Here is a 13863-nt window from a genome sequence, read left to right as displayed (position 1 = left end):
TGTTTTGCAATACTACTCACCGCTATAGAGCAGCAACAACGCCAGTCACGGCATTTTTTGTGGAACGTTGTGTATATAGAAAGGCCTACATAGATCGCATAAAGCTGTTATCACCTTTCTGATTCTTCTTATCTGCCGGCGTAAACCACTCCTTATCTAAATACTCACTGTAATGTGCAATCAATTTTCTTAAGCTGGAGGACACGTGCACCCCATAAACGCTTCAGAGCTATTGCATTGTCACGTGGTGGTGACTATGCAGAATGTGGCCGTCACTCTGGTAGAAATGAAACTAATGGGCTAATTTTCTCCCATAAAAGTAAGTAACTTAAAGTACATGCAAAGCGCGCTGTACTCATGACAGAGGCAAACAGGGGGGGGGGTATAAAAAGCAAACATTTATAACTAAAATAGGAATGCCGCTCTGTTTAAAGCATCTGTGGTGAATCAGTTGAGATGCACAATACAGGTGGCACTCCTAATGGCTGGGGCAATTAAGCCATAGCTATTAAGAGTGTCACCTGTATTGTGCATCTGGAGCGTGGCATCAGAATTTGTGCGCCCATCACCACACGCATTGTGCTGTGCAGTGCTTGCATGTGGCTAAGAATAAGTGTCGTGACTCTGATAAAACTAAAAAAGAAATAAAACTAAAAAACAAAAGACACGTGGGCAAGTATGCGAAGGTAGCTACTGTCGAGACTGCGTGAGCTCCGTCACGTTATTCTGCTTCAAGGAAGGGTCACGCACATCTGATTGCCTGCCCTGACTGGTGGAGTCTCACGTAAATATAAAATGATGTCACTTCTCCTTTTTATTAAGGTGGCTTAGTGGCACCAGCTCTACCTCAGTGATCAGAGTTCAATTAGTTCATAATGTTTCACTCAGTGTAGTATTGCGACTGCAGTATCTTCTATCTTAAGATACATGATACATTATCGAATGTATCAAATGAATACAGATACACATACTTGTCTTCAGGGACGTATCGCGATACAGATACAAGATACGCAAAAAGTATCTAAGATAGTATATCAGATACATGTATCTTCGATACTGCCTAACCCTGCCTTCATGAGCCCGAATCTCCGCTAGATTTTCTACCACAGTATCCAGCTTCACTTCCTTCCGTTCCACCATAAGGTGGAAGCCGGCTTCAATTGCCGCTCGACCAGCCACCGGACCGACGTGTGCCCCAAACTACGGCAGCAGCTGTGCCATCGCTGCGGCGAGGCTCACCCCTGTTATGCCTGCGAGTCCACAGCCGACGTCCATGCCTCTGAAAAAGGCAATCTGTGTCAAGGCCAGCCCGCGAGCCCGCCTGACGCGAACAACTCAACGGCGTCATTACTCGTCGGTGCCTTTCTGCCACGCACGCACAGTGAGTCACCACAGCCAGCGAGCCCGTCGAAGCAATCGGCGCCTTCCTGTCTGGCGAGTCTGACGCAATGCGTGGTGACGTCACTCGTCCTTGGGTGCAGCCACGTGCAGCGCAGCGGCTCCAGATTCGATGATAATGACGCGGCCCAGCGGCGACCCCATTGGAGGATTCTGACCTCACGGCCAGTGGCACTTCTGGTTGGACATTTGGTTACTCAAAGAATCCTCCCGGTGCCTATAAAAAAAGCCCTGCGGCGCGTCGCGAGCAGTAGACTAATGTGTCAGAGGAGAGAGCTCGGCTGTCCGAGTCTCTAAGCTGTCGGCCCCAGTGCCGAATTGGTAACACCTCTATGTCTTTGCTGTTCATAAACCTTGTTAACTCACGGTCGTCTCGTCCGCTCGTCTATCAGCTCTGCACAGAAGCAGTCGCGAGCTGAGAAACCTACGCTACCAAACGGCTGGTGACCTTCCTGGCGGAGTCCGAAGCAGTGGCGCCTTCGGGACCGTGTTGGCGTCGCCGTCTTTCGTAACAGTGGTGGCAGTGGTGGGATTTGTGGCGCCCTTCGTAACGTCGTCAAAGGCGCGTTTCGTAACACCCCCCATCGCCCGAAGTATTGCCACCTACTTGCATATCACTGCGTCATGTGCTATGGGAATCACTCCACGCGCAGTCCCAAATGTTAACATCACTACGTGCAGCGCCTCAGCACCCGGAGGCCCCGGTATCTAGAACTCGCCACTCGCCACGGCAACTTGTCACACCCCAGCAGTCACGCACTCGTCCCAGAAAGCGGCATGTGGTCCCTTATCAGCTCCACCCATAAAGTCGGTCCCTGCTTTTTCGCCCCTCGTACCAGCAGTGCCTAAACCCGCCTCTCAGCACACGCATTCGACACCGGCGCGCGGCGTTCGCAGCTTACCCGTGGAAGCAGAAAACGCCTCCCTCCGACAGCAGCTCACTGTGCAAAACGCTCAATTTACGGCTCTGAAGTCACTAATTGATGCTTTCCAAGCGCAACTGCACGCACTTGAGGAGTACTTGGAATCAGTGATCACAATACCATCCTTTCTTCCCGCCGCCATCGATTCCTCCTCCAACATGGACGTACACATTCACGAAGGATGCGCAAGCGCCGCAAACCGAGCGTCCCCTTATATCTCTCCACCCCTCCGGAAAAATTCAGCTGGCTATTAAAACAGCCCTGTTGGATTTTGAAAAATGGCTAGAAAGCTGCTTTACTTAGCTCTGTCCACCAGCTTCTCACTGCACAAAACGAAGCTATTAATTTCCTGTGCACAGACTTCACCACTAATCCCTCGCCACGTCTTTCAAATCTCTTCAATCGACGGTCGAACCCTACCAACTACCCATGCTTGAAAGCACCCAAGCCAAGCCAACACTCCATGTCCGCACCACCTATACTTCCACAGCCCGATCCTCGCCATCATCGGCCAAGGGAACACCATACCCTGTTGGAAATGGCTGACAGATCTGTCGTCACCATTTTGCAAGAAAACTGACGTCGTTTTTGTCACAAACGTAACCGCCTTGTTCTCCAACTTCAACAAATAGACTCCTCGGTCTCTCTTGATATCATCGTATTACACGAAACTCACGCCAACGTTTCCCTGTCGGGTTACGTTGCCCACAACCAAGTAGCTCATGATTCTCCACCTCATCCTGTCGCGGCTATCCTCTCCCGGAGGATGCTCGTTGCCGATCGAGGCGATCTGACCGTTCCTGCACTCAACCACGTTTTTCTTGAGTAGTACCTGAGCGGCGTGAGCAGCCCTCACTTTTAATTCTCAATGTGCCCAACCCCCCTCGTGCCACTCAAGATTCGTTTCTCCTCACTCTGATTCATGCCGCTACAATGAGAGCAGCCAAATCCCCCTTCTTAATCTCGGCGACTTCAACGTCCGGCATTCGGACTGGGGTTACCACAAGGCCGATTATCCCAGAAGGAGGCTGTGGTAGCTCGCTCACGACCTCAGCTTTTTTCTTCTCACCAATCTCACGCCAACCCAAATCGGCAGCAGTGTGTGCCGCGATACTACCCCTGACCTTAGCTTCTGCTGCAGCGTGCGCAACGCGCGCTGGTTCAACTCGCATCATTCCCTTGGCAGTGACGACTACGTTCTCGCAATTCAAGTGAACACCTCCATCCGCAAGCTGCGCCCACACACAACCCGCCATACAGGCTGGGACGTGTTTCGAGGACGACCGCTTCACTTCGCTGCCCCCAAAATTGAGGACCTTTCGACGTGGACTGACCAGATGCTAGCGGATCTTGACGTGATCACCACCTCAATCCCCACCACGGAGGACGATCTCGCAATCGACTCCCGCCTCCTCGACTTGTGGGTCACTTGCATGGCACACACCAACCATTTACATAAGCAACGTCATAACCATCGCTTATTTCACCACATCGCATACCTTGATAGTGCTATTGAGCAACATACCACCATGCTTGCACGCCAACAGTGGAAACTCTGCTCAGGGCTCTCCGGTGAGTTAGACTGTAAGCAATCTTGCCATGTCCTCCACCACCTCCTCGATTCAGCTTCCGCCAAGTCTGTCGCTCGGCAGCAGCTACAACAAGTGGTCCGGACCAATCCGATGACACGCCGTCACTGATGGCAGACCTGACTGCAAAGTACTTCCAGCGTCTGACTCCTGGTGTACATTATGCCTCTCTCGCGCACTACACTGGGGCCCCCAAACCAGACCTCGACGCCGACATCATGGTAGCAGAGGTCTACACGGCATTACAGAGGCTTTGTCTACCACTGCACCCGGTTTAGATCGCATCCCCAACAAGCTCCTCCTGAATCTCGACGCTCCTTCGATCACTACCCTCACTTCTTTTCTCAACGAGCGCTGGTGCTCCGGCAACCTACCCCAATAATGGAAACACGCTGGCATGGCTTTCTTTCCACGCCTGGAAAAACACTCACAATCGAGAATTTTAGGCCTATTTCTCTCACTTCGTGCATCAGCAAGCTTCTGGAGCACGTTGTTATCGGTCGCCTACCAACGTACACGGACGCTCACCATCTCCTTCTCCACAACTCGCTAGGATTCCACGCCGACCTCTCGACGACAGATGTCCTCTTGCAACTCCACCAGGACCTCCTCGACCCACCCACATATTTTCAGGCACTAAGCCTCTCCTTAGCCTTGAGCTTTACAACATGTTCAACAACGTCTTTCTATTGGCTATTCTTGCTTAACTCTCAGTCCTCAATCACGGCACCCACAACTGCAACTACATTCGCACGTTTCTCACGGCCAGCATGACTGAAATCATCATAGGGAACCTCCCGTCTCCCACGCACGAGCTTTGCCTTCGCGGCACCCTTCAGGGTGCGGTCTTGTCGCCTTTTATGTTTAACCTTACCATCCGCTTGCTCCCTGAAAAGCTCGGCCATATCCGTGGTCTCAAACGCACCCTGTACGCTGACGTCACCCTTCGGTTCATATCGGGCCATGATGGCCACATCCATCAGACATTGCAACGCGCAGCCGACATCGTGACATTCCATAAGCACGCGGCCAGCCTCACTACCTCGGCGGCCAAATTGTCCCTTGTTCTCATGCGGCCTCCTGAACGCCGTCGCTACGAAACGCCTCACCCTACCATCACTGTGCACGTCCACCCCACTCCCGTATCCATAGTTTCTTATCTCCACGTGCTTGGGCTGATACTACAGTCCAACCGCCATAACGCATACACCATCGACAAGCTCTCGCTATCGGTGGAACAGACCACGTGAATGCTCGCCTGTGTCCGCGCGCGGCATGCGGGCTTGTGAGAACACGATTTTCTTTGCCTTGTCGACGCCTTCGTTGTTTCCCGCATCACGTACGGCCTTCTTTCTACTCGACTCCTCAAGTCTGAATGTGACGAAATTGACGGTCTATCCATCGGTCATACAAGACTGCCCTCGGCCTTCCCTTGAACACGTCTAGGCATCGTCTTCTACGCTTTGGTATATACAGCACCCACAACGCCCTATACCATTCGCCACATTCATTCCTCCATCAGCCACCACACCTTCTCCCAACCTCGGGATCTAGTTTCACTGCCCTGTGCTGCTCTAATGGCCTTCTGTATCAAGTCGCTGCCTATAGAATATGCTTGCGGGCCACCAGGACGCTCGCCGCCAAGCCCGGTGACCTTGCTTCACGCCACATCACTGACCACCCGGCCGTTGCCTACGTGGATGCGGCCCGTTACAATTTACTTAGAACCGCCTTGCTAGTAGTTTTTGTGTCACCTTCCTCAGTGCCTTTTTGACCTACAAACGTGGCCAGCCGCCGTCGAAGCGGAGGAGGCGGCCATTGCTTTCGCTGCGACCTCAGCCGACGCTCTCGTCATACTCAGCAACTCCAAACGAGTCACCTCGAATTTCTCGCGAGGTCTTGTCTTGCCTACCACCCTACGGCTCCTTCGCCCACTACTGCGGCAAAATGAGCTGTGCCATCTTGAATTGATCTTGGTCCTCACCCAGTCGGGTCACCCCGGCAACGAGACACCTCACCAAAACGCTCGAAGATTTGTCGACCGAGTGGTTGGCCCCTGAGAGTCGGACGCCCCGGTGCCGGTGCCCCTGGTCACTTACCATGACATTACTCTGCATTATCGCCTCGAGCCCTACACCTATCCACCCCCTCACGTCAGTCCTCCCAAGCGGTCCGAAGTCGCCTGGCGTCGCCCATGCAGACTTAAGCCATTCCGTTCCCCTCGTCTTTTCCTGCATCCACCCCCTTGTCGATCCATGATGATGCCTCTGCGGTGGTGTGGCCTCACTGAACCACATCCTTTGGTGCTTCCCAGACGATCCCCCACTCACCGACCTCTTCCGCCCAACCCCTACCGAGGAACACTGGGAGGCTCTTCTTTGCAGCACCAACAGGGACATCCAAACACAGATCCTGAAACGAGCGCAAGACGTGATCGAGACCTGGCAGCCTACTTGGCTTAGATGATTGATTTGTGGTGTTTAACGTCCCAAAACCACCATATGATTATGAGAGACGCCGTAGTGGAGGGCTCCGAAAATTTCGACCACCTGGGGTTCTCTAACGTGCACCCAAATCTGAGCACACGGGCCTACAACATTTCCGCCTCCATCGGAAATGCAGCCGCCGCAGCCGGGATTCTAACCCGCGACCTGCGGGTCAGCAGCCGAGTACCTTAGCCACTAGACCACCGCGGCGGGGCCTACTTGGCTTAGCCTCCCTCACCCCTAACCCCTTCGATGAATTAAAGTTATCACTCACTCACTAAGACTTTAAACTCAAGGCGCATTCTCTATACAACTTGCGTAACTGTCGGCGTCAAATGAAACGTGAGCAGCGGCAAGCATTAGCAATGGCATAGTGCGGGCAGTCCAGTCATCACCGTGGACAGGCACGCATATGCGGAGTGCTGCCGAAGCAGATGCGTGCGCCTGTTCATTATTATTACTGTACAGAACGCACATACTTACTCCTGTGCGCTTTATTTGACTCTGCTCGTCCAGAGTACCTGATAGGCAATTTCAATGCATAAGCAAAAAGTGGATCGAATCCAACTAGTTATCGTAGCCGGGATATTAAATTGCTTCGAATTCTGACGAATGCGTTGGTATAGGCCGTCCATTGCTCTCTTGAATGAATAAATGCCATTGCTGGAAACTGGCGCACATGACCATTGAGTCTGCCTATTTAGATCATGCCCTAGTGTCCAAACGTGATTGTTTTTAACCGCGAACTTATCTTTTAGTTTGTTGTTTCTTGTTTCAGCCAAGTATATATCATCTGTGAAGAATAAACTTCATGTCGATAGTCTGCGCTTGCTCACGTCTGCTGTTGTCCTTGTGGTCTTCCGCGCAGTATACCTTGACCGGAGATGTGAAATGGCAGCCTTGTGAGGTAGCAATGAGATTATTTAGTCATCTCTGTATCAGTAATCAGCGGACTACTTAGAGGAAAAAAATCACAGCACGTCCACAGAGTGAATGTTGATGAGTGGAGCGAAGCGTCTGTCCACCCGTCCGTGCTACCGTCTGTCCATTCGTTCTTGCTTCCATTCATTCGCGTGACCATCCGTGCGTTCATCCATGCCGCCGTTCGTCTGTCCATGCGTCCGTCCATGAGTCCTTCCATCCATCTGTCTGTCTGTCTGTTCGTGCGTCCATCTGTCCGTACGTCTGCACGTCTATCCATCCGTCTGTTCGTCTGCTAGTCTGTCCGTCTGTCCGTGCGTCCATCTAGTGAACGCCTCAAATACCGCCATCTCCCACCTCGCAATTCCTGTGGCACATACCCGCTCTAGAGTGGGTATGTGCCAGCGGTGGCTATGCACTACTGCATAATAACAAGGAATGAACAAACCCACGCCTTAAAGAGACACTAAAGTCAAATAACAATTTATGTCTGAGTGAAAGCTCAGTGTATGACAACATCTAAAGCGACAATATTATCAGCAACAGTGCCCTACTTACCGAGAAATTAAAGTAAAGGCACAAGAACACAAGCGCCCCAGGAGGACATTTACCAAACGATCCCGATGACATGAGACGGACCACCCACAATTAATCACTAGTAATCGATCTAACTATACTAAATAAAGAACGTTCCATGCATTAGGAGACGCAATAAAATGCTGCTTGTTCGTTGCTGTTTGACTGATAAAAAAAACCACCGCACGTTACTATGGAGATTGGCGCGTGTAGTTCAAAAATTTGATTTTCGCGTGGTTACGAGGGACAGGTGGTGCCAGCTAGCGGGGCGCAGTTGAAATAAAAGCGTCTGCAATGTCGAAGCTAATGGCGGGATATTGATCAATGGCCGTTGCTGCTGCTGTGGCTTCCGCTGCTCTCGGTCTGCTGCTACTAGCGCAGTAAAGCCCGGCAACGTTGTCAGTGAAGTGAGACGGTCCGGTCAGTCCGCTTCTTGAGGCGGGTATTTTGAAGTACGCTAACCTGACGCGGACCACTAAAACTTGATTTTATTTCAAAATAGGCCCTTCCTTGGCACAAAAGCAACACTACGAGGTTTCTGGACCACCCGTTCAATTATCAACGTCAATTTAATAGTTTGCTTCAGTGTCCCGATAAGAAGCTTCACCCCTAAAATCATGCTTCTGCGGTATGAAGATACACAAGCTGCAAACGCTTATTATTAGTGCGCTACAATCCTGGTGTCCTCTGCGGCAATGGTCACTAACGCATCAAGACATAAGTATATTGCCACTTTACCACATCACCTCCAGTGTTATACTTTTAGGTAATATTCGTCATTAATCAAAAATGAAATCTAAAAAATAACTTACCTCAACATGCTCTGCCTTGTATATTGTAATACATGGTCTTGTACCAAGGTAGAAGGCGAAAAATCCTTCTTTTTGATACCGCAATGTCAATGCAAAGCGTGACTGCATGTATACTGAAAGGATAAAGGTACACCGAGATGACTCAAAGCATTAGTCTGCAGTCACTATAGTAGAATTATTACTTAATTTTAAGAGGTTCTATTATTCAGAAGCGTGTTACACTCTGTAAAACTTGAAGGCTAAAGCCTGCAGCACTGCCAGTGGCGAATTAAGTTACACAACCTACAAGGCTTGTCTCAAGACATAACAAGCCGCAGTGAGAGAGACACGCGTGAAGTTAGCTTGGCGTGCTCAGTCAATTGCATTTAAAATTCTTCATGCGGTGGAAAACGACGCCAAAGAAGAGGTCTGTATATAACAATAACACTGTGTCCCAACGAGTTATGTATTAGAAGAACAGCAAAAAAAGTTCTGCAGGCGCTAACATTTTTGCAACACAAAACGATAGAGTGGCTGCACTCGTGTAAGACAAATGTACCGCAATGAGGAGGTATATATGTTTGGCATGAAATTGACACTGATAACGTATCATGCGAATACAGGTGTCTTTGTGTGTCATTTCAAAGTTGTGCACATTTTTGTTCTCCTGTAAGTGTTTCTCGGACTTCGCATCCCCAGCTCGGGATTCCCTTGTCCTCACCATCGTTTTCATGCACACTACTCCACAGGGCCTGAAGGCCCCATCGCCCGCCTCCCTGACGCCGACTAGCGTCGCAGACAAACGCCACCGCCACCGCAGCTCCAAGTGAGACGTCAATGTGCTACTTGCGAATACATACTTTTCTGCGCACCTGTTGCTCTTAACGCGATAGCGTTAGAGAGCTCGTGTCGCAGAAATTCCCCCGTCAGTATCGGCACCATTGATTGTCAGCGAAAAATTGTCCGTGAGCGACAAATTGAGCAAGAAGCAAATGAAAAGAAGAACAAAATTTTTGGTCCCATTGAGGATCTAACCTGGGCCGTTCACGTGGCAAGCAGGTATCCTCCCATAAAGCCACAATGTTACCTGCAGCTGCATCGCGAAAAAACACTACATAAATGTCATGTATACGTATAGTGGAAGGAGTCTCCTTTACGTAATTTGTTCGACAGGTGTCACGACGAAACAAGCCCCTTCGGCGATTCGTAGGCGCATTCCGAAGGCCATTAAACTACGTAAAAAAACCGGGATAGTCCAGCCATCGCCGCTAAAAACAAACAGGAACTTTCACACAGCTCTAAAAATGGAAAACTATGTCCATCCAACGGAAAACATATCATACCTTTTCAGAGGCGTTGATCAAGCTAACAGCAAACGCTAGATAATGTTCTGCCATATTTGAGGCATTGGGAGACTCTTCATGGCCTCCGAGATGGCAAGCGCGTGGCGTATATCTTTGATGCCATGTGACTCTTGCTTTAGATCAAAAATTGTATGTAGTATTAGCGTGCGCACGCTGTGGTACAATCTACTGTGTGTGTGTGTGCGTGTGTGTGTGTGTGTGTGTGTGTGTGTGTGTGCGTGTGCGTGTGTGTGTGTGTGTGTGTGTGTGTGTGTGTGTGTGTGTGTGTGTGTGTGTGTGTGTGTGTGTGTGTGTGTGTGTGTGTGTGTGTGTGTGTGGAGGGGGGTAACAAAACATTAATAAGTATGCACTTAGTGGTTGAAGGGCGAACTAGGGGCCGGATTTCGCTATCGAGTTCCACTCTTAAAGGCGAAGCTTAAGCGTCCTCCAATTTTTTTTATGTATCTGGCAGTTGCGAATTCTCCCGTGATGCCCATCGATTGATTGATTTGTGGGGTTTAACGTCCCAAAACCACCGTATGATTATGAGAGACGCCGTAGTGGGGGGCTCCGGAAATTTCGACCACCTGGGGTTCTTTAACGTGCACCCAAATCTGAGCACACGGGCCTACAACATTTCCGGTGATGCCCATCGTAATTATAGTTGCCAAGTACCCCTATGCGTCTGTAAAACAATGCACGCACCTACGCAACTAGATACTTTGTTTATGCGGCTCAATATGATGGTAATGACGATGATGAATGGCGGAGCTCTTTGTAATGGGTTGACGACATTAAACGAACCACTCATCACGCACTTCACATGTTGTGACGGTTGGTACTAGTTACCGCGAAAGCTGTTATGAGATGCAAAGTAGGGGCGCGCGCAGCGCCGTAGTTGTCCGCCACCGGTGTCCGTAACCACTATCGCAAAATAAGAAATAAAATCCTAGTACCAAGGACACAGTGGGGCTCCAGCCCAGGTCTACTGCGTGCCTGCCCAGTATTCTACCACAGAGCCACGCCGGTGCTTGGGACTTGCCGGGAAAGGAATCGCTTTAATATGAATAATAAAGCGCTTTAAAACCCCAAAAGAGCAACGGGGCTTCACACAATGCGAGTAGTGTAACGACTGGGTTGTCAAATGCCCCATTACAAAAGCTTGTTTCTGATCACCTATTAAGTGTGGCGCATACCCGCTTCAGGAATGATTCCTCATATCAGCCACTACATGAACCACTGGCACAAAATTACTTCGGTGGGTACCGAATACAATGCGTCTCAGACTATTGACAGAAAATTGCATAACGAATGCTGGTCTACTACCCAGAAGGTATTATTATTAGTACCGTAGTGGGTACCCAGCAAGTGTGCTTGCAACTGTTACCCTATGAGTGTTAAGAAAAGGCTCTGAAAGGCCGCTGTTCTAGCGTTTGCTGTGACTGTGCTGTGCCTTCCGCGCACGCTTGGCGTTTTTTACGCTTCGGACACCCAATATTGCACCTATTTTCACTTCGTTCTACGTTCCTTCCGGAAGAGCTTGCTTATACGTAACGCTGAGACGACGCACAAGCTATGAGCGTGCATGCACCGTTCTGGAACTCGCTCGCTAGATTTCGTGCCGACCGGTTGTTCCCTCGCGATCTCCGACGACAGTGCACCTCTGGCCGACTGGGCTGGCCCTACGCCATCTCCTGATGCCGATCCCCGACGACGACGACAACGTAGCTCTGGCCGACTGGACTTGCCCTACGCCATCTCCTGACGCCGACAAGAGTTCTCGATGATTGGTGCCCTGTCCTCGGACTCCTGCGACTGTGTCCATCTTTCCTATCTTCTCTTTAATTCCGTCGCTCGCTGTTCCTGCACCTCGCTTTCTCCTTCCTCTCTCTCTATATATACATTTTAATCCTATCCTTTTAATCCCTCTTTACCCCTATCCCTTGTGAGCTGCTGTTGAGGTGTCTCACCTGATGCAGACAGTTACAGGGCTCACTTTTCTCATCTTTTCTCTTTAATAACGACATAAGAAAATATGCAGCGTTTTGCTGGAGTTACTCTACACAGTAGTTCACCATGGCGCGACAGTGGCTACGGTGCGAGGCTGCTGACCCAGAGGTAGCGGGTTCGATCTCGGCTGCCGCGGTCGCATTTCTATTGAGGCGAAATGCAAGAGGCCCGTCTACTCTGCGATCTCGGTGCATATTAAAGAAGACCAGGTGGTCGAGATTTCCGAAGCCCTCCAACTCTGCGTCTCTCATAATCGTATCGCGGTTTTGAGACGTAAACTTCCGGATAATATTATTAGCTTACACAGCAACATTTATCCCTTCATTGCATTCAACGATTACTAATATTTTCGCCTGAAATATTCACGATGCATTGAGCTCAAGATTGTATTGAACAGATACATGACCACCCCGATCGACTTCGTCTCATTTCATCAGGCATTGAACACCAATATCAAAATCACAAAAACTGTTACCTTAGCGCTTATCAAAAAAGATTTCTGCAAGTTCATGTGATCATTAATAATTTGCTTTTCTTTGTCGCTCATAACGCCACCAGGGCTAGCACCTGCGTGCTCTTATATTTCTCCTATATCACTTTTTATATAGCCATGTTTTGTCAAAAATGTGACTAGTTCTTCTTGCTTCATGATTGCCGTGGTCTCAAGCTCGTCAGTAGATGAACATGTTAATGCCAGAAGTAATCATACTATTGATTGCAGGGGTTTAATTTCCGAAAACCTCGATATAATTATGAGAGGCGCTTTCCAGAAGGCCTCCTAAAATTTTGACAGCCTGGGGTTCCTAACGTGCATCTAAACACAATTCTCGAGTATTTTAGCAGCCTTCGAAAAATTCATCTCCATCGACTGGGGCTTTGATACTGCTACCTACGGCTCACTAGTGGACCACCGTAATTACTAAGCCACCGATGAGAGTAAAATGCCAGATGATAAGCAGTCGAAGAGGTGATTTTTTAGCAATGAACGCTGAAACATTTGTGCGAACAGCAGTGTCGAAACAAATGTCACTGAGCGTACAAGGCAGAACATTTTCTCACAGGTGCTGCAACGTCGCCACATCAACTTAGAGCTCAATAAACTAAAGCGCGTACGTTTAGTGATGCGATCTTGTAACATTTTTACAAGAATGGCCAGAATGGTGTTTCTTTGATAGAGGCGAAAATGCTGTAGGCCCGTGTGCTCAGATTTAGGAAACGTTAAAGAACCCCGGGTGTTCAAAATTTTCGGAGCGCTCCACTATATACGGCATCTCTCATAATTATATGGGGGTTTTGAGACGTTAAACACCACATATTGATCAAGAATGGTGTTTCTTGAGCAAGCTTCGCGCGTTCTGAGCCGTCACAAAGTAACATCGCAGCTTCTGACATGGCAGCCAGGGTATTCGTGATGTAACATACGCGCACAGATTGAGTAAAGTTTCTAAAAAACAAAAACTAAACGGTTCATGCACCCACAATGGGTAATGCTCATGTGTCCATTGGCAGAGCTTGACAGGAAAAAGCCCGCGTGACAGGATGATCAGGATGAATAGTTGACGTTACTATACTGACGAACTCACGTTTAGGGAAAGTATAGACAATTTTGAGCCCATTTATCACCTTGATGCGTGGCCAGCGCAGGTGCTGTGGGCTTGATTACGTGAAAAACGATGGCAAGCGAGCACTGGTAGATATAGAACGATGAGAATAGGCCGGACGCCGCCGTGGTCGATCGCTCTACCTTTCCGCCGCAGCCAGTGAAAAATGGCTATTCAATACAAGGAATAAAATTTCTGGTCTATTTATAGCTTACACGTGACGTC

General features: G+C 49.4%; 1 protein-coding gene across 3 annotated transcripts in view; it reads right to left on the bottom strand.

The window, feature by feature from the left end:
- LOC119161238 (cytochrome P450 4c3) overlaps positions 1–13863 on the bottom strand; it is a 162344-nt gene that overhangs the window by 34341 nt on the left and 114140 nt on the right. For all 3 annotated transcript variants that reach the window (XM_075879664.1, XM_075879666.1, XM_075879665.1), the window contains one exon: positions 8706–8818. In XM_075879664.1, coding sequence (XP_075735779.1) covers positions 8706–8818 — 113 coding nt within the window. The remainder of the gene's footprint in view (positions 1–8705; positions 8819–13863) is intronic.

This window comes from Rhipicephalus microplus, chromosome X (genome assembly GCF_043290135.1).
Source record: "Rhipicephalus microplus isolate Deutch F79 chromosome X, USDA_Rmic, whole genome shotgun sequence".
Taxonomy (NCBI): Eukaryota; Metazoa; Arthropoda; class Arachnida; order Ixodida; family Ixodidae; genus Rhipicephalus; species Rhipicephalus microplus.
The sequence above is the reverse complement of the archived record's forward strand: the minus strand, read 5'-3'. Positions and strand labels throughout refer to the sequence as shown.